We start from the raw sequence: 27,169 nt of genomic DNA, 5'->3' as shown, positions 1-27,169 counted from the left end.
CAGCTTTCTGGGTGGACCACTGGTGCCCCCCGTGAGGCAGATGGTGACTGTCCAGCACCCCCAGAAGTCTTAGCAAAGAAGCCTGCTTGCAGTTAGGTAAGTAAAGTCTCTCCGGGTCTGCAATTGCCCCTTTCCAGTCCTTACGGCTCTGGCTGCCTGTCCCGGCGGGGGATGGTCTGCAGCCGGCTTATTCCGTTCCGTCCTTTGTTCTGTGCTCAGTCCTGGCGGTGTCTTATGTTCGAGCTTTTCGCGTGGTAGCTATCCCACAGTCTGGTTTGCTAGCCCAAGTTAGATCGTTCTGGTTGCGCGTGGGGTGTTCCTGCCCGATTCTTACAAAGCACTGCAGCCCGCGCCTCCCGTGCGTCCCTGCCCTGCCCCCACAGCTTGTGGCGGATGCAGGCGTCTGTGCTGCTTTTCTGCTGGGGAGTTACTGTTGGGCTTGTAATCTGTTGGTTTTAATTATTTATTTATTTTTCCTTCCTGTTATGTTGCCCTCTGTGTTTCCAAGGCTCGCCACAGACTCGGCAGGGAGAGTGTTTCCTGGTGTTTGGAAACCTCTCTTCTTAAAATTCCCTTCCCGGGACGGGCTTCCCTTCCCGGGACGGGCTTCCCTTCCCGGGACGGAGCTCCCTCCCCACCTCCTTTGTCTCCTTTTTCGTCTTTTATATTTTTTCCTACCTGTGTTTGAAGACAATGGTCTGCTTTTCTGGTTGCCTGATGTCCTCTGCCAGCCTACAGAAGTTGTTTTGTGGAGTTTGCTCAGCGTTGAAATGTTCTTTTGAGGAATTTGTGAGGGAGAAAGTGGTCTTCCCGTCCTATTCCTCCGCCATCTTTTTCACATGTATTTATTCTTTTTCAAATTCTTTTCCCATTTAGGTTAATATCCCCTTATTTTTGACTGCATGATTCTTTTATTTTCTTACAAAGCAAAAATGCTGTCATTTCTGAACATATTTCTAAAACATGTCTCAGCTATATCTGATCACATAAATCCTCAAAGCCAAAAGTTACTAACCTCATTGGTTGAAGGGTGACTTAATGTCCAAGGAATTTCCAATATATGCAGTGTTCCATAATAATCAGCTATGGCTATAAATTGCTGCTTTGCTAAAAGTTTCAAAATATGGGGAGAAAAAACAGCTCTGCAATCAGAAAGTCATCTTAGAGGTTAAACACATACTGCATTTTTGCTTTGTGATTTCCCAAAGGGCCTGTTGTGGTTACAATAATCTTGGCATCTTCATCAGACCTTCATGACTGGAGATCATAATAACACATGAAAGACATTTTCCAGTTGATGAAATGAAGGCTGAGACCTTGAACCTTTCTCAGCCACCCTGCTCATCCCCAATCATGTATTCTTAGCCTCTACTTAAGGACTGTGACTCCCAGGTGAGGTTGACCTTCTCTGACTGGATCCATGGCAGATTTGAAAAGGAAGCAGGTACAATACATGGAAGATTTTCACAGAAAAATCATGATGCCAATTTTCACCAAAGACAGTAAGGGCTAAAGGATGCCATTATCCAGATGAATTTCAAATACAGCCAAAACCAGTTTTGTTATTACAGAAACAAATTGCTCCTTTTGGTCATTTTAAATGGGTATAAAACACAAGTGTATTTAAGAATTTAAATTTCTTATCTCAACTTTTTTCTCCTTCTTTTCAGAAGGTCTGGTTCACATTGCTAAATAATAGAATCGTAATCCCTGTAGGTATGCAAAAGCAATGTTTTGCAGCAAATATGGGAAAACACATTTTCATGGCATATACGGTCAAGTAGTAGCCAGACTCTGACACTCTAGAAATTCTGAAGACTGTGTTTCTAAACCTCATGTTTCTTCTGAGAAAATGATAATTTTATGCCTGTGCATCTCTGGAAACAAGGGAAACTTCTTTTAAATGAGGCAAATATATACTTAGTCTGGGCTGTAACCAAAATTTGAGTAGAAGTGGGAAGGGAAAGGAAGTGCAGTGATGGGAAGGGAGGAGGTGGCATGGGGAGAAAGAACTTGAGAAGCAACATCAGAGGCTTTCCAGATGAATGTCAAAATGTCCCCTGCCCAAAAAAAGGCAAAATAACTTTGCTCCTTTAATCAGAGCTAACATACCAGAAAAGGTCCAGGGTTTGATGTACGTGATCATAGTTATACAGATGTTTTGGGACTGGGCTGGTTCATGAGTTTTCTCAAGAAGGTCCCAAATATCAATATACCCATCTTCTCGGCCAATGTAGAAGACCCCAGGCCTGGTCAGGGACCAGTGCCCCGAGGTGTACCTCTTTGGTGCACAGCAAGACTGAAGGAGGGGTCCGGTCTAAAAGTAAAAACAAAAGGTTTTGTTATTATCTGAGGGATATTCCCAAGGTTTTTTTTGTTTGTTTGTTTTTAGAATAAAACTCAAATGGCTATGATCATATAACAGCAGAATTATGCCTACTCAGAAGTCTTCTTTGTTTTCCTCCCACATTGTAGACAGACGCTTTACTGTCTGAGCCACCAGGGAAGTCAGTGTTTTCCTTACAGGGTTTTTATATGGCAGCTCTTTTCTTTCTTGTATATTTTTTATAGCATTTTTTTCTTATTTTAGTGACTTTTTAAAAAAGATCAAATTTTCTAATTGAGCTATTGGTGGTTCTAATTCAACTGTTCCTAAAGCCTATTGCTATTTGTTTGAAGACTGGTGGACACTGGATGAGTAAAGATTATAAGATTATAAATCTTGCTTATATCTTTATTTTCCTGTCAGGTGCCTACTCACCATGGGAACAGCTCTGGTGTTCAGAAAAAGGAATGAACAGTCAGTTCTGTGAGCTGCATCTAGTAGTCTATGAATATTTTGGGGGAGAAATTTTGGACCACCAATGCAACATAATAAGATCATTTCTCTTCTCTGCTGTGGGGTACTTTGCCTTCTTCAGGAGGTTTTCATAAAGACAGAAGATCAAAATGCATTCTCTTCCCACCATCATGCTCTACCTGGCAACCAGGTGGACCCCTTTACCTACTTATATCTTCTGGGACTAACCTAAGCTATGGAGCTGCCTCCTACCCTCCCAAACATGCAAACAAAGGCTTCTCGTGGGAACAAACACCACTAATTCATGGACTCCTTACAGGAGACACTGCAATCTGTTCTTACTCAGTTACTTCGGTTTCTGTGGCTAACCAGGTTCTTGACCCCTGCAGTCTTTGGACAATCTTGGCTTAATTTCTTTTTATTTTAACTGAAAAACTAATACTTGCTTGTTGTAAAGAAAAGAAAAAAATCATACCAAAGTACATTGGTATGAAGTAGAAGTCCTTTTCTGGAAGGACACTTAAGGAGATCCCAACTTTTTTCAATGACAAACTTGTATATATATCACACACAGTTTTTTTGAGTATTCATGTAAGTTAGACTCCCAGAAATAAAAGGGAAAAGTGTTAGGTCAAAGAATATATATATTACAGATATGAAACTCATATATATATATATTTTTTTTTTCCAGATTTTGATAATTCTCTTAAGTAGCTCATGAAAGGGACACATCATACTGATTTTCCCACACTCCTGCTTCACTCAGTTTTACCAGTCTTTCTAGGTTTTGGCAGTTTAGCTTCTGACTATCTGGATCCAGGCCCTGTCCTAAATCCTGACCACCAGATTCTTGGCACTGCCTCATCCTGACCTCTGCATGTCTCTGCCTGGTGATAGATCCCTTAAATTTCCTACTCCCGCTTTCTGGTGACAAGTTGCCTGGTGCAGGAGCAACGATGATAGACCCATTGCTTCTCTTTGGGCTTCATACAGTAATCAGTACACCATCTTGTATTTTAAGGGGAAGGGAAAAACATAAACCAAGTGAACAGCTCACAACATATAATTTAGAAGACAACACTGGTTTCAGAGAACAAAAGACTTGTAAATGTTTCCTGCCCTCAGGGAAGAAAAGCAAACAGTTGTGTTTTCCAAAGGCTTGTATTGGTTCTGCTGACAGGCTGGGGCCCAGGCCATCTGTTCCAATATTTCTAAAAAGTGTCCCAAAGGCATTGTTATGTCAGAACAGTCTGTTGTTCCTATTGTTTTTCTCAATAATAAAGGACCACACACCTACTTCTCCATTTTGCAGGCAACTTACCATAATACCTTCTTTCCAGATGGCTACGTTCCAACCCCCAACAGTGAGGATAATGTCCTTGTAGAAAGGTGACCTCTGAACGGTGTGGACAGCTCCATCATGGACTGTGTAGAGGCTCACGGGCTTCTTTGCTGTTGGAATGGAAAAGGCCATTTCATCTTTCATAACACTGTTTACATTCCTACAATGAAGAATGGGCAGATCTCCGATGGACAGATAGGTCCTGATTAACGAGGTCTGAGAGTGGAGAATCAGAGGTCAGCTGGGATGAATCAATCTGTCAAGGGACAGCTCCTCTTCTTTCTATGGAAAAGACCAGGGAAATTCCCATTGAAGCCACTTTGCAGGCTCAAAGGAACACTTTCCGTTCTTATTCATTTGTGAAGTGAAGTCGCTCAGTCGTGTCCGACTCTTTGTGACCCCATAGACTATAGCCTACCAAGCTCCTCTGTCCATGGGATTTTCCAGGCAATAGTACTGGAGTGGGTTGCCATTTCCTTCTCCAGGGGATCTTCCTGACCCAGGGATTGAACCCGGGTCTCTTGCATTGTAGACAGACGCTTTACTGTCTGAGCCACCAGGGAAGCCATTTACTCATTTATTAATCCATCACTTAGTCAGTGTTATAGATTGTTAGTCAATGAATATTTATGGATTGTTTGTAAGTACCAGCTACTATGGATGGCTGGGTAAAAAATGGTTAATAAACAAACATGATCTGCCCTCTCAGAACTTAAAATCCAGTGGAAAGACAGATACTCCACAAACAAATCCCAAGGTATATAATAAGAAAATGTGAAATTTATTATGAAGGAAAAAAATATCACAAGAAAAAATAACAAGGGACATTTCAAAAGAATTCTCTGAAGGTGAGTCATTCAGGCCTGAGTTCGGCACGGGAAGATTTTGGTGTGGAGCAGCATTCCAGACAGAAGGAATAATACACAACAGAGTCCTGGGAAGTGTTTAGAGCATCTATAATTTTGAGGAAGGCAATAGGACTGGAGTCTGATAATCCAGAAAGTGAAGAGGAACTAAAGAGCCTCTTGATGAATGTGAAAAAGGAGAGTGAAAAAGCTGGCTTAAAACTCAACATTCAAAAAATGAAGATCATGGCATTCAGTCCCATCACTTCATGGCAAATAGATGGAGAAAAAATGGAAACAGTGACAGACTTTCTCTTGGGCTACAAAAATCACTGCAGACAATGACTGTGGCCATGAAATTAGAAGACGCTTGCTCCTTGGAAGGAAAGCTATGACAAACATAGACAGTGTATTAAAAGAGACATCACTTTGCTGACAAATGTCCATCTAATCAAAGCTATGATTTTTCCATTAGTCATGTACGGATGTGAGAGTTGGACCATAAAGAAGCCTGAAAGTGAAAGTAAAGTCGCTCAGTCATGTCCGCCTCTTTGCGACCCCATGGACTATAGCCCACCAGGCTCCTCTGTCCATGGGATTCTCCAGGCAAGAGTACTGAAGTGGGTTGCCATTTCCTTCTCCAGGGATCTTCCCGACCCAGGGATCAAACCCAGGTCTCCCACATTGCGGGCAGACACTTTAACCTCTGAGCCACCAGGGAACGCTGAAGAATTGATGCTTTCAAACTGTGGTGCTAGAGAAGACTTTTGAGAGTCCCTTGGACAGCAAGGAGATCAAACCAGTCAGTCCTAAAGGAAATCAATCCTGAATATTTGTTGGAAGGACTGATACTGAAGCTGAAGTTCCAGTACTTTGGCCAACTGATGCAAAGAGCTGACTGATGGAAAAGACTCTGATGCTGGGAAAGATTGAAAGCAGGAGGAGAAGAGGGTGTCAGAGGATGAGATGGTTGGATGGCATCACCAACTCAATGGACATGAGTCTGAGTAAACTCCAGGAGATAGTGAAGAACAGGGAAGCCTGGCGTGTTACAGTCCATGGGGTCACAAAGAGTTGGAGACAACTGAGCAACTGAACAACAGCAACTGATAATCCCAGGGTGAAGCATAGGAAACAAGTGAAGACCTGGTGAGTCCCGGTGCTGCAGAGCTTATTAGGAAAAGCGTTTAGATTACATTCTAAGTATAATGTGATTTAATGAGTCCGTTAGGGCTAGAAGACGATCTGATTGATACATGAAATGATTCTCTGACTGCTGTGGGAAGACTAGATCAGAGGAGATAAAAGCAAGGAGGGGACACTATGGGAGGTGGTTGCTGCAGTTATGGTGAGAAAGGATGGTGACTTGAATGAAGATGCAAGGGAGGAGTGGATAATCAAGAAATATTTGTGAGCTAGAGTTGACACACGGGGTGAAAGAGATGAAGTGCTGAGAACGACAGCCAGGTTTCTGGTAAAAGCAATGGACTCATTGTACCTTCCATTTATTGCCACTGGGAAGACTAGAGGATGAGCTGGTTTGGATATTAAAATGATGACCTCCCCTTTGTCTCTGTCCTGGGCACCAGGGTACTCCTGCTCCCCTAGTCTGTCTACTCTGCTGTGGCTTGGTTTCCTCTCGCCTGGCCTGGCTTTGGAGCCGCCTTGTTCCTCCTGCCTTGCTGCCCACACCCACAAGTTCCAGGGATGGCCCTAAAAATATGTGCCTGTCTAGGTCAAACTACACTGTGTGGCTACTTTGTACTAAAACCACCAACTTACTCAGAATCTCAACATATTAATAGCTATGTGAAGGTTCAATTTTTTTTTTCCTCAGAACACCAACATAACATTAAGCAGAAAAAAGAGCCACCATAATCTTTCAAAAAGCTGATACAATGTCAAATAAGAGATTTTTGTCCATGCATGTTCACAGAAGCATTATTTGCAATACTGAAAAGGTAGAAGCAACCCAAATGTCCATAAATGGATGAATGGATAAGCAGAATGTGGTATACCCATACAATGGAGTATTATCCATCTTTAAAAGCAAGGGAATTCTGACATATGCTGCAACATGAATGAAAATTGAGTATATTATTTTAAGGGAAGTAAGCCAGTCACAAAGAGGCAAATACTGTATGATTCCACTGACATGAGGTACTTATGACAGTCACATTCGTGGGGATAGAAAGCATAAAGTTGGTGGCCAGGGGCTGAGAGGAAAGAGGAGTGGGAGCTAGTGTTTAACCAGAACAGAGTTTCAGTTCCACAAGGTGAAAAGAGTTCTGGAGACTAGTTGCACAACAGTGTAAACATACTTGACACCATGGAACTACACTTAAAAAATGGTTAACGTTAAATTTCCATGTATATTTTTATCTCAATTTAAAAATTATTTGAAAAACCTTATAAAGTATAAATTTAACTGTAGCTCTTCTAAGTTAAAAACAAACAAACAAAAAGGCCAGTTTTCCTCTAATCAAAGCTCCATCTTGATGACAGCAGAGAAGACTTATTTCTAAGGCCATCTTGAAGTGATCTGGAAGATTCCTGGGAAGGCAGGAGGTCCCTGGAAACCAGCAGCTTTCTTCTTGGTGATGCTGTATTTCTCAGATCCTGGTTTTGTCCTTGTTGAGCTGGGATTTCCTATACCATCTCACTCTATGAACAGGGCCATCCAGGAGTCTAGAAGCCCTCTGCAAAATTTAATGATCACTAGTGATAGGAATATAGATAACCATCAAGACTGGTGCTTTAACAGGTTGAATGTTCTCAGCCCATATAACTTTTCCTTCCTTTTGTCCTTTGAAAGACCTTAGTGTCATTCAGCAGTAAATGGAGCTATCCTTAAGTCATTCAGTGAAATGCCAGAGCCCCTGGTCAGGTAAGAAACTTAAACAAAACAGTAGTTCCCAGAGTCATTATCTAAAGAAGGATTTAGCATCCTGATGTGGTTAAGAGCACAGACGGCCTGGGTTCAAATCCACAGTGTTGCTGTGAAGATTAAATGAGTTAATCCATGGAAAGTACTGGGAAGAGTGCCTAACATATGACATGTGCCAACTTGAGAGTTGAGTACATGAGATGATTATGTCAATTGTCATCATCATCAAATACATCAGCCTGTATTTCTTGGGTCATCTGGAAGCCTTGTTTGATTATGACTTTTTCATCACACATAGCTCAGGTAGGGTAATCCATCTTTCAGAAGTTTCTTCTTAGAAGAAGAAACTCTCCTTTTTGCCTTGCACATTTGAACTTGGGGCAGATCAAGAGAAAATGGGTCCTAGTAATTGCCTCATCTTTACTCAGAAAATGTCCATGCTGTTTATGAATGCCTTTGGGCGGGTAACTCCCAAGGAAAACACTGCCAGTTCACAGAATGTAAGTAAGCCGTACAATTTACAGTTCAGCACCTCTACACATTGACAGTCCCTGAACTTCAACCATTATCCAATGGGAATAAGTGTCATTTGACTTTCCATGTTACAAAATCCTTGATTGGTAATTTTAAAGTATTAAAGCAAGAAGATGATTTTAAAATGCCCTTTAAGTAGGTGGTTAGAGCTATTTCTCTCTCTCTCTCTTTTTTTTTTTTTTTTTGGAAGGAACTAAATGCCAAGAAATTAAAAGCAATTTCTGTTACTTTTCCACTCATATCCCACTGGTCACAAAGCCCTGGCATGTTTATCTCTAAATCTCTCCCTCTTGAATTTCCTCTTTATCCATCCTCATCACCCTGCCTGCACATCAGTCCTCTCCATTCCTCACCTAGGCTATTGCAACTGGTCATCCTGCTTCCAATAAATTAATCCAACCCCTGCTCTCCTGACAGAGTGATTTTCTGATCATACTGATGGTACTAGGATGAGGTCCATGGCTTAGGGAGGCACTCACGGCTCTTTGCCATCTAGACCCAAATGTCCTTCCTGGGGCCTTTCCTGCTGCTGTAGTCATCTCCACTGCTATGCTTTGGCCAGGAGGTCTCCCTGTTTCCTACTTGTCCACTGCTCTTTTGAGCTGTGTTTTTGCGTTGGTTCTTCTTTCTACTTGGAATGTCTTTCTCCATCTGAAAATTTGAAATGTACCCTTTAAGACTCAGCTCAACTGTATCTCTCTATGGTGGGCCTTTTCTTTTTTTTCAAACTTTTTATTTTGTATTCTGGTATAGCCAATTAGGGCTTCCCCAGTGGCTCAGTGGTAAAGAATCTGCCCGCAATACAGGAGATGCAGGTGATGTGGGTTTCATCCCTGGGAGCTTGGGAAGCTCCCCTGTAGGAGGAAACGGCAATCTACTCTAGTATTCTTGGCAGGAAAATTCCATGGTCAGAGGAGCCTGGCGGGCTGTGGTCCAAGGGGTCACAAGAGTCGGTCACGACTGAAGTGACGGAGCATGCATAGCCAATTAGCAAGGTTGCAACAGTTTTAGTGAACAGCAAAGGGGTCCAGCCATACATACACACCTATCTGTTCTCCCGCAAACTCCCTGTGGGGCCTTTTCTTAACCACCTAAGAGAGTTGGTCCCTTTGTGGGATTCCATGTCACTTTGTGTTTGCTGCCAGCCACAGCACCAGTGACAGTGTAATGTCATCATTTGTTTATGTGGCTGACTTCCAATAAATCAGCGATCTCCTTTGGGGGAGAAATTATCTTGTTTATCTTTGTATCCCTAGTGCCTGGCACATAGTAGATACTCAGTAATGATTTGATGAATGAATGAAAGTAAGAACAAACATCAAAGAGGTATAAACATTAAGCTTTTGGTTTTTATGTTTATTGTCACTGGCTCTGTAGATGGAATACAATTCATTTAAAATAAATAGCTCAATCTGTTTGCCATCAGTTCAGTTCAGTCACTCAGTCATGTCCGATTCTTTGCGACCCCATGAATTGCAGCACGTCAGGCCTCCCTGTCCATCACCAACTCCTGGAGTTCACTCAGACTCATCGAGTCCATGATGCCATCCAGCCATCTCATCCTCTGTCGTCCCCTTCTCCTGCCCCAATCCCTCCCAGCATCAGAGTCTTTTCCAATGAGTCAACTCTTCTCATGAGGTGGCCAAAGTATTGGCGTTTCAGCTTTAGCATCATTCCTTCCAAAGAACACCCAGGACTGGTTGGATCTCCTTGCAGTCCAAGGGACTCTCAAGAGTCTTCTCTAACACCACAGTTCAAAAGCATAAATTCTCTGGTGCTCAGCTTTCTTCACAGTCCAACTATCACATCCATACATGACCACTGGAAAAACCACAGCCAAGGGTTACCTTAAAAGCAGTTTAGGGTAAGCCTCCAAGAAAATCTGAGACCAGGAGGAACCCATGTCCATCTGTGCACAACCAAGTCATGGTGTCACAAACTGAGTCATTGCCTCAGCTTGCAGCCCAGGGGTGTGGAGGAGACTGTCATCATGTACTAATGTGCCTGGCCGGCAGCACATGCACTACTAACATTCATGAATTATTAAATAAATAGAAACATGAATCAGCCTAAAAGTAGTTAATGTAATTCACTATGTTATATTATACTCAGTATATAATGTTGAGTTCAACTTTAATCATGGAATTGAAAATGACTGGAAAATGGGAAATCAGTCTCGGTCCTACATGCACTTGACTCTTTTTTAAGTCAGATCCAATCCTCTCTCAATGCCCCACTCTTATTAATAACACATACTTAGGTCTCTAGGCAGGAGACTTGTGTAAGAAAAGTAGGAATGACCACCCTGGAGGCAATGCTGATGAAGCTAATTTCACAGGTCTAAGGCAGACACCAGCCTGCAGAAGCAGACTCAGAAGTGAAGATTAAGTTTAAGGCAGAGATCTGAGCCCCAACAGCTGTCCCCTTCAGGCGGTGGCTCTGACCTCTGAACCTCAATCACTCGCAAATAGGTCCATCTGCTCCAACCACCCACAGGACTGACTAGATCACCTTCTGCAAACCAAGCCTCATTGCTTCTTCTCACTGCTCCATAGGGTTCAAGTGGTTCCAGGAGCTGCCTCTTCCTTATCTTATAGTTATACCATACTCTGAAAAGTAGGTCAAATATATGTTCATGCCATGATAAAATCCAAAGCATTAAAGCAAGTGGTTGTAATTGTAGTGTGCCCCAATGCTCTGAGCTTTGACGGGGAACTTGGCTTATTGGTGGTGGTGGTTTAGCCGCTAAGCCATGTGCAACCCTTGCGACCCCATGGACTGTAGCCTGCCATGCTCCTCGGTCCATGGGATTTCCAGGCAAGAACACTGGAGTGGGTTGCCATTTCCTTCTCCAGGGGATCTTCCCAACCCAGGGATTGAACCAGTCTCTTGCGTTTCCTGCATTTGGCAGGTGGATTCTTGAGCCAGCAGGGAAGCCTGAATCATTGACTCTGATTCTTGTTCATACCTGGGTGTGACCCTCATACCTCTGTTCAGCCGCCCAGCGTCCAGGCCTAGGACCAGGGGAACACATGGACACCAACCAGTCCCAGCCCCTAGAGTTACTTCTCCCTTACAGTGCTGAGGTCTTCAAGATCATGGTGAATTTAGCTTATAATTTCACCTTGACTCAGGTTTTCCACACTGCTGAGCTACTGGGTTGTTGAAATATTGAAACAGCATTGCTATTTTAAAATTGAATTGTCCAAGCGTCTCCATAAGCACCAACAGATTAGTGCTCCTCAAATTTTGGTGTGAAAACAAATCACCTGGAGAATTTCATTAAAATCTGTATTTAGATTCAGTAGGCCTGGGGTAGCATCCTGTTTTTCTAACAAGCTCCTAGGTGACAATGGTGCGGCTTATCTAAAGCCCTCACTTTAACAGCAAGTGTAGGGTCAGAACCTCACATGCCTTCCCTCCCATAAGGCAGGCCAGGGCTCCTCAGTGCTTTGGAAAAAGGAAACAGCTTATTAATAATGGAGCAATCATAAAAACTTACTCACAGGATGAACCTAGAACATATTATAAAGAGTGAAGTTGTCAGAAACAAATATTGTATATTAACACATATATATGGAAACTAGAAAGACAGTATTGATCAACATATTTGCAGGGCAGCAATGGAGACAGACATAGAGAACAGACATGGTGAGGGGGAGGAAGAAGAGGGTGGGATGTTTGGAGAGAATAACATGGAAACGTGTACATTACCGTATGTAAAATACTTAGCCAATGAGAATTTGCTGTGTGACTCTTTAACAACCTAGACGGGAGGTGTGGGGAGGGAGGTGGGAGGGAGGTTCAAGAGGGAAGGGACATAGGTTTGCCTATGGCTGATTCATGTTGATGTTTGGCAGAAACCAACACAATATTGTTGACCAATTATCTTTCAACTAAAAATAAATGAATTGAATTATTGAAAAATAATAGGAAACATATAGAAACAATAAAGAAGGAAAAAAAACCTTACCCATAAATCGGCCAGTTTCAGGGTCTCTTTCCATTTTCCAATCTGTGTATATCACTTCACCTTCCTAAAAACATGACAGGTTCCTGATGAGTACACTGACAACTTAAAGAGACAGAAAACCTCACATTCATATGCTAAGACTGACTGCAACCCAAACACAAAGCAACAGGTTGATTTAATCGAATGACAGTTGGGTGCAGTGAGGGTGACGGGGGAAGGTTCAAAAATGATTACTTGATTTTATATTAAACAAGCAAATGAATTTGTTGAGTTTTTATCTGCACACAGTGATTGGGAGAACACAGGCAATTATGAAAATAATCCAGCTACACAAAGACCAACTGCTGGGTTTCCAGAGTCTGTTGTTAACAGAAAATTGTCCCAATGGACGGAAAGCTCCAGAAGGGGAGGGATCTCGTCTAGTTTATTCAGTGGTTTGTTCTCAGCATGGTACAAAATAATCGTGCAATAAGAGCGAAGGAGGAAATACGTATTCATCATATAGTACTCATCATCTTTGAATGCTGAGAACAAGAAACAGAGTTCCAGCCAAACCACATGACAAGTACTATATATTTCAGTTCTATTTATGGCCATTTTAAGGAGAGGAGAAGACAAAGGAACCTGTAAATAAAAGGCAGAAATTACCGCTCAGAGGAGAAAGACAGAGAGAACCAGTGAATGACAGAGATGGAGAGAACTTTAGAGAAAAAATTGAGTCTCATGCCACTATCCTATAGATGCAAAACCCAGACATAATCTCCTAATCTCATTTTTTTTCACCAGATAATAAGAGGAAAACACAGAGAAGGGTGTATCAAAAAATGAGTTAAGAGGACTCAGAGAAGGGGATGGATTGGGATTATGGGGGAGGGAGGGGAGATGGAAAAACATTTGACTTATACGAAGTGTAGGACAATCTCAAGCAACCGAGGCCACTCTTTCACTCATCCACGTCAACTCACTTGACAGACAAAAACTGTGTTTGGTGCTGAAAATTCAGAGTCTGAGGACAAGTCTTCCCTCCCCTCTGTGTACACAGTCTAAGGGAACAGGCACCTGGGATATGTCTACTGTACATGTCACCCTTGTGGCTATGATTTACTCCAACACCATAAACTGTGGTGTTGGAGAAGACTCTGGAGAGTCCCTTGGACAGCAAAGAGATCCAACCAGTCCATCCTAAAGGAAATCAATCCTGAATATTCATTGGAAGGACCGATGCTGAAGCTGAAACTCCAATACTTTGGCCATCTGATGCGAAGAACTGACTCATTAGAAAAGACCCTGATGCTGGGAAAGATTGAATGTGGGAGGAGAAGGGGACAACAGAGGATGAGATGGTTGGATGGCATCACCGACTCAAAGGACATGAGTTTGAGTAAACTCCGGGAGTTGGTGATGGACAGGGAGGCCTGGCGTGCTATAGTCCATGGGGTCACAAAGAGTCGGACACAACTGAGCAACTGAACTGAACTGACAGTGCTTGCTGGAGTTGTCAGGAGCTTTACGTATGTGACCTCAGCCTTTACCAAAATCCTCTAAGAGAGTTGAAATGAGGAACTTTGACATTGAACTGAGTCAAAGGAATAATTTGTACCCAGTTAATAAATATTTATTGAGAGCCCATTATATTGGGCTTCCTAGGTGAAGAATCCACCTGCAAATCAGGAGATACGGGCAGACATTAGTTGGATCCCTGGCAGGCGGGGGCGGTGGGCATCCTCTGGAGGAGGGCATGGCAACCCACTCCAGTATTCTTGCCTGGAGAATCCCATGGACAGAGGAACCTGGTGGGCTACAGTCCATAGGATCACAAGGAGTTGGACGTGACTGAAGTGACTTAGCACACATGCACACACATCCATTATATTGCCAGATACCTGGCTGGAAACCTTCACATCCCTCTCCATCTGGTTACTTAGTTCTGACACTTCCACTCCCCCTACACATAGGTGACATTCTCATCCCCACTGCTCAGGCTCTCTTCACCCCTGGGTGGGCCCATCTGAGATCACTGTCAACCTGGCCTCTGCTTCCAGAGCTCCACTCCCTCCTGATTCAGCCCTCTGCCCCCCTTAAACTCCCTTAAATTCTCTGTCCAAAGTAGAAGGATCAGTCAGCCATATCAAGGGCTGGTAGAAGAGTGTCCCACTGGAATGTCAGCCCTTAGAAGGCAGGGAATTCTAGCTGTTCTGTTCACTGCTATATTCCCTGGGCGAAGAACAGTACCCAGCTTATATTAAATGATCAATAAATAACTGCTGAATGATGAATGTCATTCATTCCAAGGAATGCAGGGACCTGAAAGGCAGGAAAGAGTTTGGTACAAAAAATGAGAGAGAAAAAAATCAGAGCAGACAGAGTGAGGAGATTGGTACAGATGAGGTAGAGAGAGAGAAAGGAGGTAACTTATGCAGAAACTTACAGGCCTTGGTATAAGGAGTTTGGATTTTTCATGTATCATGAAGAAGTCACTGAAGAGGAATTAAAGCCAAGGGTGTCATGCTCTCAATTTGTTCAGTTCAGTCGCTCAGTCGTGTCCAACTCTTTGCGACCCCATGAACCGCAGCACGCCAGGCCTCCCTGTCTATCACCAACTCCCAGAGTTTACCCAAACTCATGTCCATTGAGTCGGTGATGCCATTCAACCGTCTCATCGTCTGTCATCCCCTTCTCCTCCTGCCTTCAATCTTTCCCAGCATCAGGGTCTTTTCAAATGAGTCAGCTCTTTGCATCAGGTGGCCACAGTATTAGAGTTTCAGCTTCAACATCAGTCCTTCCAATGAACACCCAGGACTGATCTCCTTTAGAATGAACTGTGTTGGATCTCCTTCGAGTCCAAGGGACTCTCAAGAGTCTTCTCCAACACCACAGTTCAAAAGCATCAGTTCTTCTGTGTTCAGCTCTCTTTATAGTCCAACTCTCACATCCATACACGACTACTGGAAAAACCATAGCCTTGACTAGAGGGACCTTTGTTGGCAAAGTAATGTCTCTGCTTTTTAATATGCTGTCTAGGTTGGTCATAACTTTCCTTCCAAGGAGTAATTTAATTTCATGGCTGCAATCACCATCTGCAGTGATTTTGGAGCCCCAAAAAATAAAGTCTGACACTGTTCCCCCTTCTATTTGCCATGAAGTGATGGGACCAGATGCCATGATCTTCATTTTCTGAATGTTGAGCTTTAAGCCAACTTTTTCACTCTCCTCTTTCACTTTCATCAAGAGGCTCTTTAGTTCTTCACTTTCTGCCATAAGGGTGGTGTCATCTGCATATCTGAGGTTACTGATATTTCTCCCAGCAATCTTGATTCCACCTCGTGCTTCCTCCAGCCCAGCATTTTTCATGATGTACTTTGCATAGAAGTTAAATAAGTAGGGTGACAATATACAGCCTCGATGTACTCCTTTTCCTATTTGGAACCAGTCTGTTGTTCCATGTCCAATTCTAACTGTTGCTTCCTGATCTGCATATAGATTTCTCAAGAGGCAGGTTAGATGGTCTGGTATTCCCATCTCTTTCAGAATTTTCCACAGTTTGTTGTGATCCACACAGTCAAAGGCTTTGGCACAGTCAATAAAGCAGAAATAGATGTTTTTCTGGAACTCTCTTGCTTTTTCCATGATCCAGAGGATGTTGGCAATTTGATCTCTGGTTCCTCTGCCTTTTCTAGAACCAGCTTGAACATCAGGAAGTTCACGGTTCACATATTGTTGAAGCCTGGCTTGGAGAATTTTGAGCATTACTTTACTAGCATGTGAGATGAGTGCAATTGTGCGGTAGTTTGAGTATTCTTTGGTATTGCCTTTCTTTGGGCTTGGAATGAAAACTGACCTTTTCCAGTCCTGTGGCCCCTGCTGAGTTTTCCAAATTTGCTGGCATATTGAGTGTAGCACTTTCACAGCATCATCTTTCAGGATTGGAAATAGCTCAAATGGAATTCCATCACCTCCACTAGCTTTGTTCGTAGTGATGCTTCCTAAGGCCCACTTGACTTCACATTCCAGGATGTTTGGCTCTAGGTGAGTGATCACACTGTTGTGATTATCTGGGTTGTGAAGCTCTTTTTTTGTATAGTTTTTCTGTGTATTCTTGCTACCTCTTCTTAATATTTTCTGCTTCTATTAGGTCCATATCATTTCTGTCCTTTATTGAGCCCATCTTTGCATGAAATGTTTCCTCGGTATCTCTAATTTTCTTGAAGAGATCTCTAGTCTTTCCTATTCTATTGTTTTCCTCTATTTCTTTGCATTGATCACCAAGGAAGGCTTTCTTATCTCTCCTTGCTATTCTTTAGAACTCTGCTTTCAAATGGGTATATCTTTCATTTTTGCTTCTCTTTTCACAGCTATTTGTAAGGCCTCCTCAGACAGCCATTTTACTGTTTTGTATTTCTTTTTCTTGGGGATGGTCTTGTTCCCTGTGCCCTGTAAAATGTCAGGAACCTCTGTCCATAGTTCATCTTAAAGATTTTCTTTCTAAAGCTGTCATCCCTGGCTTATAAAACTTCACTGTGCACAGAGACAAATATTATATGATTCCACTTACATTTGACTACTAAAATAGTCAAATTCTTTGAGAAAGTAAGTAGAATTGTGGTTGCCAGGAGCTGGAGTCAGTAGGGAATGCAGAATTACTGCTTCAACTGGGACAAAACTTTAATTTGGAATAATGAAATAGTTCTCAAGATGGATGATGGCAAGAGTTACTCACGATATGAATGTACTTAGTACCACTGAATGGTATACACAAAAATGGTTAAGATGGTAAATTTTATGTTTATGCATATTTTGTCATTATTACTATATCCAATTGCTATTTACCTTTTGAATTGAGTGACTTTTTCACTCTCCTACTAGATTGTAACTGGCCTAACAAAACAATATATTTTCTGAAACACTTAGCATGGTTTTTCCATATGGCATGTGTTTGATAAATATTTGTAAGTTGATAATTTATTAGTAAAAAGAGTCATACTTACTTTTATAGTCTTTTATTAGTAAAAAGTCATACCTCATTTTATAGACTTTTATTAGTAAAAAGTCATATCTAATTTTATAGACTGTTCACATTTATGAATTTAAAGACATCTAAGAACTTGAGAACTTGACCGACTATTCAAATATGAACCTATGAGACACTGAGGTTAAAATTTTTAAATTTCAGCAAGCATATAAAAATATGAAAATAGGATAAATATTGTAAGCCAAAAGATAGAAGACTAAAAAAAGTATTATAAACCCTCATAAGACAAACATACTATCGAGGTCATAATCATATATTTAAATATAACTTAAATGCTAATTTTAGAAGCAGGTAATTGCAACTCACCTCTGTTCCCACAAAGAACTTGGTGCAGAAGTCATCTATTGGCTTGAGAATATTGCTCAATGCATTCTCCAGATTCTGGTATGGGTTCATTTCTCCTGCCTTCACTGCTTTGCTCTGGGCTAATATTTTTTCTTTTACAGACATTTGGATAGAAGAAGCACATATTTACATTGAAAGATCTTCTAAAATATGATTAGTTTGTATTCTCTGTCCTTTGTCACACATATCCACCCTACTTCCTCCCCAGTGTGATGGGCATAAGTCCAAGAAGTTTTAGAGTTCTAATTTAGCAGTAGAATGCCTTTTTCAAGCCACAGTTTATATGGAATCCCTTGCCTATGAACCTGATCAAAGCCACACTGCTCTGGTTGAAGTGTTTCCTGGGTGAGAAAGGGAAGACTCCTCTGCCCACTTTTCAGGGGCTCTAAAAGTTTTCATGGCATGGTCTGAAAGTCACTTCTACAATATCTATATTATCTCAGAATTATTGACAGTATACTGGACACAAAATACATTCTCTAGGTTATATAACACCCTTGGATTTTCTCAATAAGAGATATCATTGATATTTCCCTTGAATTAACACCCTTGACAATCTCTAATGAGCAATACATATCATTTTTATACAGTTGGCATCATATAGCAATTTTAAAAAATAATTCAAGGTTAGCCTTTTACGTGCAAATTTTTTTAACTGCTAAAAACTAAATCCATCTAACATGTGTTATTTGTGTTTGTCATAAATACAGCATGCTGAACATTATTTAATGCTGGCTGATTATTTCAGGTTTATTATTTATGAACATCAGTGATTATACTATATCATAGCTCTCCATGTAAACAGTTTAAGAGCACAGCTAAACTAGGGGGTGAAATTCAAATGTTATCTGTAACTTTTATCTTTTTAAAAACATCTGATTAATTTTAATTAATCTAAAATTAATACATGCTATTTTTGAGATCTTAAATTAGTAAATGTTAATTGAAGCTTTCGAAAAGAGAGAAAAGCATGAATAAAAGAGCAAAAATCATTCATTATCACATTTCCCAGAGGTATCACTATTAAAATATTGGTCTATTTTCCTCTATTACTTTTTGGTGATTATATATAGACAATTTATTTTTTAAGTGGATTTTCTAGCTTTTTATCCTTCTTTTCTATTCTCTTAAAGACATATCTTGGACATTTTTCCAAATCACTTATTTTTTTTAATGTGATATTATATTCCTGGGAAAGATCATAAAGAAATGTAAGCTCACAATACTTTACTCATCACACACACCCTTAATATATCCTCTGGGTTATATCAACCATGGAAAAACCAACAAAAGTATAAACGAAAACTAAGTAGGAGAAGAAAACTTCAACTATAATAAAAAGACAAAAGTAAAAGATAATCATCATGATTTAGTAAGCATAGTCAACTAACACTTCGTTTGGGATCTACACACTTTGAGCAATCCCATTTCATACTAGGTAAGACATTAAAAACAAGTACCAAAGTAAGCCAAACATGGAATCTTTAACTAGCTGCATTACACAGTGTCATCAACATTCCAAGAAATAACTAGAAACAGTCAACCACTGTTCTTGCTGCTACTGCTGCTAAGTCACTTCAGTCGTGTCCGACTCTGTACAACCCCATAGATGGCAGCCCACCAGGCTCCCCCGCCCCTGGGATTCTCCAGGCAACAACACTGGAGTGGGTTGCCATTTCCTTCTCCAATGCATAAAAGTGAAAAGTGAAAGTGAAGTCGCTCAGCCGTGTCTGACTCAGCGACCCCATGGACTGCAGCCTACCAGGCTCCTCCATCCATGGGATTTTCCAGGCAAGAGTACTGGAGTAGGGTGCCATTGCCTTCTCCGACACTGTTCTAACTAAAAGATATTATTCACAACGCATTTAGCAAGAGCAAAAAAGGCATTTCATATCTATTTAATACATAAAATTAAAATCATTAAAATATTTATTTGAAATTCTTCACTCTCATTTTTATCTGTTTTTCTCTTTTTAAAACAATGTACATAAATACATTACCAGAGTAGAACATACATAAATACAATGTAAATAAATACATGTTCATTGGAAATATGTGCTTAAAAAATGTTTCCTGAGATATGTTCGTTAGGTTACTCCTTTCTGCCTGTGTACGCCGCCGAGAAAGCAGCGCTGAAGTTCCCCCATCCCGCCTCCACTGCTTTCATGTCTGAGTCAGAGTCTCCCAAAGAGCCTGAACAGCTGCGGGAGCTCCTCATCAGAGGACCGAGCTTTGAAACAACTGATGAGGGTCTGAGGAGCCATTTTGAGCAATGGGGAGCGCTCACAGACTGTGTGGTAACGAGCGATCCAAACGCCAAGCGCCCCAGAGGCTTCGGGTTTGTCGCACACGCCTTGGAGGAGGCGAAAGGAAGGCCGCACAAGGCGGACGGAAGAGCTGTGGAACCCAAGAGGGCCGTCTCGAGAGAGCATTGTCAAAGACCTGGTGCCCACTTACCCGTGAAAGAGGTTTTTGTTGGTGGCATTAAAGAAGACGCTGAAGAGCACCGCCTGAGAGATTATCTCGAGCAGTATGGGAAACTGACGTGACTGAGATCACGACTGACCGAGGCAGCGGCAAAAAGAGAGGCTGCGCTGTCGTGCTCTTTGATGGCCGCGACTCCGTAGGCGAGACTGTCGCTCAGAAACACCGCACTGCGAACGGCCACGGCTGTGAAGTGAGAAAGGCCCTGTCTGAGCAAGCGATGGCTGCTGCTTCAGCCAGCCAGAGGGGTCGAAGTGGTTCTGAAGACTTTGGTGGCGGTCGTGGAGGTGGTTTTGGTGATGACAACTTTGGTCGTGGAGGAAACGTCAGCGGTCGAGGTGGCTTTGGTGGCAGCCGTGGTGGCGGATATGGTGGCAGTGGGGATGGATATAATGGATTTGGTAATGACGGAAGCAGTTTTGGAGGTGGAGGAAGCTACAGTGATTTTGGCAGTGACAACAATCAATCTTCAAATTTTGGACCCATGAAAGGAGGAAACTTTGGAGGTAGAAGTTCTGGCCCCCATGGTGGTGGAGGTCAATACTTTGCCAAACCATGAAATGAAGGTGGCTATGGTGGCTCCAGCAGCAGCAGGAGCTATGGCAGTGGCGGAAGGTTTTAATTACTGCCAGGAAACAAAGCTTAGCAGGAGAGGAGAGCCAGAGGAGTGACAGGGCAGCTACAGGTTACAACAGATTTGTGAACTCAGCCAAGCACAGTGGTGGCAGGGCCTAGCTGCTACAAAGAAGACACCTTTTAGACAACACTCATGTGTATGGGCAAAAAACTCGAGGACTGTACTTGTGACTAATTGTATAACAGGTTATTTTAGTTTCTGTTCTGTGGAAAGTATAAACCATTCCAACAAAGGGTTTTAATGTAGATTTTGTTTTTGTACCCATGCTGTTGATTGCTAAATGTAATAGACTGATCATGATACTGAATTAAATGTGTGTTTTTTTTTTTTAATATGCTGTAAAGTTAGTCTACTCTGAAGCCATTTTGGTAAACTACTGTGTGAAGTTAGAATTCCTTCAGGGTGATGCCAGGTTCCATTTGAAATTTATTTACAACCTGCTTTGGTGGAGAAGCTGTTGTCTTCAGAAACTTGGTGTAGTTGAACTGACAGTTACTGTGTTGTGACCTGGAGTTTAAATGGGTGACCATTTAAAGGGTCACCCATGCAAAGTCATGGAGTATTTTTTTATTATTAATGATTGTTGGCACATCCTATGCAATATATCTAAATTGAATTATGGTACCAGATGAAGTTTTAGATGGGAATGAAGCTTGTGTATCATCCATTATCATGTGTAACCAATAAAAGATTTAATACCCTCAAAAAAAAAATGTTTCTTGAGGGAGTGCTCCCCTGGTCTAACAAGGGGAAGCAAGTGCCTCATCCAAGGGTCACTGCTGATAATGCAAAGGAAAAGGAAAAGGCATTGTGGACACAGATTTAGTTATCCTCTGTGAGAGACTGGGCATGGGGGCCTGAGGAGAGAGGCAGGGGTAACTCATGTTATGAGTTCTATTCTAGATGCACTGATGTTGTATGGGTAGGGTGGGTTCAGTACAAAGAGACAGTGAGAGACAAGATTTAAGGATTCTCAGCACAGGTGGGAGAGCACACTATGTTATCAAAGGGAGAGTGTGCAACAGGGAAAACACACAGCTGAAATACATTCCTGATGAGACGGCAGCAAGGTGAAATGCAGCCAGGAAAAAGATCAGAGGAGGGAAACTAAAGAGGGACCAGGAAAATCTCAGAATCCAAGGTGGGAGCTCCAAGAAGATGGGCTTAGTCAACAGCATTTAATTTTCTGGTCAAAGAGGATGAGGCCTGAGAAAAATGTTATCATCAGCTGCATTTATTCAGACTTGTCTGGAATAACTTGGATATGTATTGAATTCAACATCATCCACAGTTCAGTCCAGTTCAGTCACTCAGTCGTGTCTGACTCTTTGCGACCCCATGAATCGGAGCACGCCAGGCCTCCCTGTTCATCACCATCTCCCGGAGTTCACTCAGACTCACGTCCATCGAGTCAGTGATGCCATCCAGCCATCTCATCCTCTGTCATCCCCTTTCCCTCCTGCCCCCAATACCTACCAGCATCAGAGTCTTTTCCAATGAGTCAACTCTTCTCATGAGGTGGCCAAAGTACTGGAGCTTCAGCTTTAGCATTATTCCTTCCAAAGAAATCCCAGGGTTGATCTCCTTCAGAATGGACTGGTTGGACCTCCTTGCAGTCCAAGGGACTCTCAAGAGTCTTGTCCAACACCACAGTTCAAAAGCATCAATTCTTCGGCACTCAGCCTTCTTCACAGTCCAACTCTCACATCCATGCATGACCACAGGAAAAACTATAGCCTTGACTAGACAGACCTTAGTTGGCAAAGTAATGTCTCTGCTTTTGAATATACTACCTAGGTTGGTCATAACTTTTCTTCCAAGGAGTAAGCGTCTTTTAATTTCATGGCTGCAATCACCATCTTCTGTGATTTTGGAGCCGCCAAAAATAAAGTCTGACACTGTTTCCACTGTTTCCCCATCTATTTCCCATGAAGTGATGGGACCGGATGCCATGATCTTCGTTTTCTGAATGTTGAGTTTTAAGCCAACTTTTTCACTCTCCTCTTTCACTTTCATCAAAAGGCTTTTTAGTTCCTCTTCACTTTCTGCCATAAGGGTGGTGTCATCTGCATATCTGAGGTTACTGATATTTCTCCCAGCAATCTTGATTCCAGCTTGTGTTTCTTCCAGCCCAACGTTTCTCATGATGTACTCTGCATAGAAGTTAAATAAGCAGGGTGACAATATACAGCCTTGATGCACTCCTTTTCCTATTTGGAACCAGTCTGTTTTTCCATGTCCAGTTCTAACTGTTGCTTCTTGACCTGCATACAGGTTTCTCAAGAGGCAGGTCAGGTGGTCTGGTATTCCCATCTCTTTCAGAATTTTCCACAGTTTATTGTGATCCACACAGTCAAAGGCTTTGGCATAGTCAATAAAGCAGAAATAGATGTTTTTCTGGAACTCTCTTGCTTTTTCCATGATCTAGAGGATGTTGGCAATTTGATCTCTGGTTCCTCTGCCTTTTCTAAAACCAGCTTGAACATTAGGGAGTTCACGGTTCACGTATTGCTGAAGCCTGGCTTGGAGAATTTTGAGCATTACTTTACTAAGCATGTGAGATGAGTGCAATTGTGCAGTAGTTTGAGCATTCTTTTGCATTTCCTTTCTTTGGAATTGGAATGAAAACTGACCTTTTCCAGTCCTGTGGCCACTGCTGTGTTTTCGGTCATGAATTTTCCATCAGCAGCTGCTAATAGTTGCTAACATTTACTGAGTGCTGACTACATACCAGGCACTAAGCTGTGTGCACTAAACCATATCATTCCATTCTCACAATAATTCCCAAGGTGTTGAAGTGTTAATCCTCCTTCAAGGGTGAGTAAACTGAGAGTCAGAGAGATTAAGTAGCTTGCCCAAGGTCTCACAGATGGTAGCTAATGCTGATTGTGAGTTGATGATAGGCAGTTCTTACAGCTTACAGGCATTAGCTCATTTTATCTTCATAACACTCTAGGAGGTAGTTACTGCTATTATTTACTCCCCTTAGTTTCATCTCTCTCCTTTCAAACACATGGTGGGGAAAAAGGCACAGACAGATCTGTCCAAATAATAAATTGTGGCTTTTGAATTTAAACCCAGCCTCCAAAATCCACATCCTATTGCTTATAAGAATATAAAGAGAGCACCTCAAAAAGCTCTGAAAAATTACTCCAAAGACACAGGGGGAAAGGTCAGTATATATGTGATTTTGGTGAAAAGGGAATATATTCAACTAAGCACATATTTTTCCAGGTTTCTACTAGTCCCAGGAAGCTTTTGGTATCATGAGGAATCGTCATCACCATGAAGGACTTTAGTGCTTTTCTTGATAAGAGGAGATACGACAATTGGGCTCATAAAATCGGTTCCTAAAAATATCTTTCTGAAGGTCACTATTTGTTAAAAGAACAGTAGAAAAAACTTACCATGAAAGAAATGGATAGAAAGGACAAAGTGAATAGGATTCACAGTTGCTTTCAAAGAAAACTCAAGAGAATCTCTAGATAAACTAAAAGATTTAGGCAAGTTGGTTTGAAATCAGCATTGTCTTATACTTAATATAAATTCAAAATTATAATTTTAAAAAAGAATCCCCGTTCACAACAGCAAGAGAAGTTTGAAGAAATATAGAAAGAATTCTTTTTTAAGAAAGGAGATTCAGACTGATTGCAAAAATTAAAAAACCTTACCGAAAAGTTACTATTTAGAAGATCACTGACTTATGGCTCTGACACTCCACTCCAGTATGGCACCCCACTCCAGTACTCTTGCATGGAGAATGCCAGGGCCGGAGAAGCCTGGTGGGCTGCCCTCTATGGGGTCACACAGAGTCGGATACGACTGAAGCGACTTAGCAGCAGCAACATGGCAGGCCTGTGGCCACTAGATGGCAACAGAGTACCAGACACAAACTGAAGGCGTACTCAGGAAAATGATGGTAGAACAGCATGAACCTGTGATTCCTAGTCAGTGAACCCATCATAACAAGCAAAATGTGATACAGAAGCCTATGAGTGTGTTCTAGTCAACAGGTCCAAATCTGGCCAGAGTAGGTGGATAGATCCAGTGTGTGCAAGAAAGATCTCAAAATTCCATAGGTAGATCTCCAACTCCTGAAAGGTGACTGGTGACAGGAGGCAGGACGTGGTCATGCCTTTAGAGATAAGAGGCATATGTTAGAAAGATCCAGGGGATCGCCAGGTGAAAGTTAAGTCTTTTTCTGATTTGTGGTGCTGTTGACATATCAGCTTAATACAGGTAAGAGGACATCGCCAACTATAGTCTCAGATGAGAATTAAAAACATATGTCCATATCTCCTTTCTGAGCTGATTTAGTCAAATATGCCTGTTTCTAAGAAATCTCCCAGGGCCATAGGAAGTATATGTTAGAAAGATCCAGGGGCTCACATGAAAGACTTAACTTGGTGATCCCCTGGATCTTTCTAACACATGCCTCTTATCTCTAAAGGCATTACTATGCCCATCTTCTGCCTCCTGTTGCTGGTCAGCTATCAGGAGTTGGAGATCTAACTATGGTATTTCAGAGTCAAACATGACTGACTTTGGGCTTCCCTGGTGGTTCAGTTGGTAAGGAGTCTGCCTACAATGCAGGAGACATGGGTTTAATCCCTGGGTCAGGAAGATCCCCTGGAAAAGGAAATGGCAACCCACTCCAGTATTCTTGCCTGGAAAATCCCATGGATAGAAGAGCCTGGTGGGCTACAGTTCATGGGATCGTAAGTCAGACATAACTTCGTGACTAAACCAAAAAGTTCTCAACAACACGATTTTGTCTGAAAAGAGAACACTCCTTTGATGAAGCTCCTGTTTGATGGCATTTGGGGCATGCTTCAGGTTTACTTTACATAGGCCCTTCCTTAAGCAGATGCGGGTATGTATTTGTCGTTTATTTTAGTGTGTGTCCCACCAGAATGTAAGCTGCTTGAAAGCAGGGGCTTGTCTATGCACAGATATATCCTCAGACACCGGCACTTTGTAGGAATGTAATAAATGTTTTGAATAGACACAGATATGGAGATAATAACAATGAGAAAATTATCCTTTAAAAGTTAAAGGATGACAGTATTTCTAAATAATGCTCTTACCACATTGAGCTTTATGTGCCCATTCCCTATTGTTAGCTGTGCCTATACTAAAATGAAATATGATGTTCTCTAAGGAAAAAAAGGTTTCTGTCTCCTGAGATGGTAACATATTTAGGCAATCTTCAGAAAGAGATGGGCTAAGAGTCCAATGTAAAGAAATGAAGGATCAATAGAAGTTATACTCATTTGAGGAATGTTAAAGTTACAATTCACCTGTTTTCTTAAAAAATAAGTAGTCATATCTCATAATGCATTTTAAAAAGCACACTTTAGAAAGACCTCTGCTTTGGGTCAAGGAGCATAAATTAGCTTTATTAAAGTTAAAAACTTCTGCTTTTCAAAGGAAATGTTAGGAGAATAACACAATGATTTATTAGAGTATAAATCACAGGCTGAGAGAAAATATTTGCAAATCATATTTTGATAAAGGACTAGTATGCAGATTATATTAGGAACTCATAAGGCTCAATAATAAGATATCAAACAATACAACTGAAAAACTGACAAAAGTTTTGGACACTTCACCAGAGAAGATATACAGGTGGCAAACAAATACATGAAAATATGGTCAACATCTTTAGCCATTAGATAAAGGCAAATAAGATATCAATAACATATTTTAGTATTCTTGCCTGGAAAATTCCATGGGCAGAGGAGCCTAGTGGGCTACAGTCCATGGGGTTGCAAAGAGCTGGACAGAACTGAGTGGCAGAGCACACAGGCGCACACCATATTTCAGAATGATTAAATTAAAAGGACCAATCACACCAACTGTTTGTGAGGATGTAGAACAGGAAACTCTCATATACTGCCAGGGGGAAATGTAAAAGGGTACAAACACTTTGGAAAACACTGGTGGTTTGTTTAAAAGTTAAACATACATCTGCCATATGATCTAATCAGTCCATTCCTAGATATTTACCCAAGACAAATGAAAGCATATGTCCATACAAAAACTTGCATATGAACATTCACAGAAGCTTTATTTATGTCCTAGCTGAAAACAACCCAAATGCCCATCAACAGTGGAATGAATAAACATCTGTGGTATATCCATGCAATGAAATACTACTCTGGAATAAAAAGGAATAAACTACTGATACGCACAACAACATGGATGAATCCCCAAATAATGAGCTGATTGAAAGAAGACAGACCCAAAAAGTATAACTGTGTGATTTACATAAAACTCTAGAAAAGGCAAAC

The 27,169-nt window shown here is 41.5% G+C and overlaps 1 protein-coding gene and 1 pseudogene across 1 annotated transcript in view; one reads left to right on the top strand and one right to left on the bottom strand.

Annotated features, from left to right (window-relative positions):
* WDR63 (WD repeat domain 63) overlaps window positions 1-27,169 on the bottom strand; it is an 83,908-nt gene that overhangs the window by 13,543 nt on the left and 43,196 nt on the right. Inside the window, exons 16-20 of the mRNA XM_018045688.1 lie at window positions 17,717-17,847; window positions 12,382-12,445; window positions 4,122-4,252; window positions 2,113-2,317; window positions 1,016-1,107 (exon numbers count right to left, since the gene is read on the bottom strand). Of these exons, the coding sequence (XP_017901177.1) occupies window positions 1,016-1,107; window positions 2,113-2,317; window positions 4,122-4,252; window positions 12,382-12,445; window positions 17,717-17,847 (623 nt within the window). The remainder of the gene's footprint in view (window positions 1-1,015; window positions 1,108-2,112; window positions 2,318-4,121; window positions 4,253-12,381; window positions 12,446-17,716; window positions 17,848-27,169) is intronic.
* Window positions 19,921-20,984, top strand: LOC102180542 (annotated as a pseudogene).

Source organism: Capra hircus, chromosome 3, assembly GCF_001704415.2.
Source record: "Capra hircus breed San Clemente chromosome 3, ASM170441v1, whole genome shotgun sequence".
Classification (NCBI taxonomy): Eukaryota; Metazoa; Chordata; class Mammalia; order Artiodactyla; family Bovidae; genus Capra; species Capra hircus.
The sequence above is the reverse complement of the archived record's forward strand: the minus strand, read 5'-3'. Positions and strand labels throughout refer to the sequence as shown.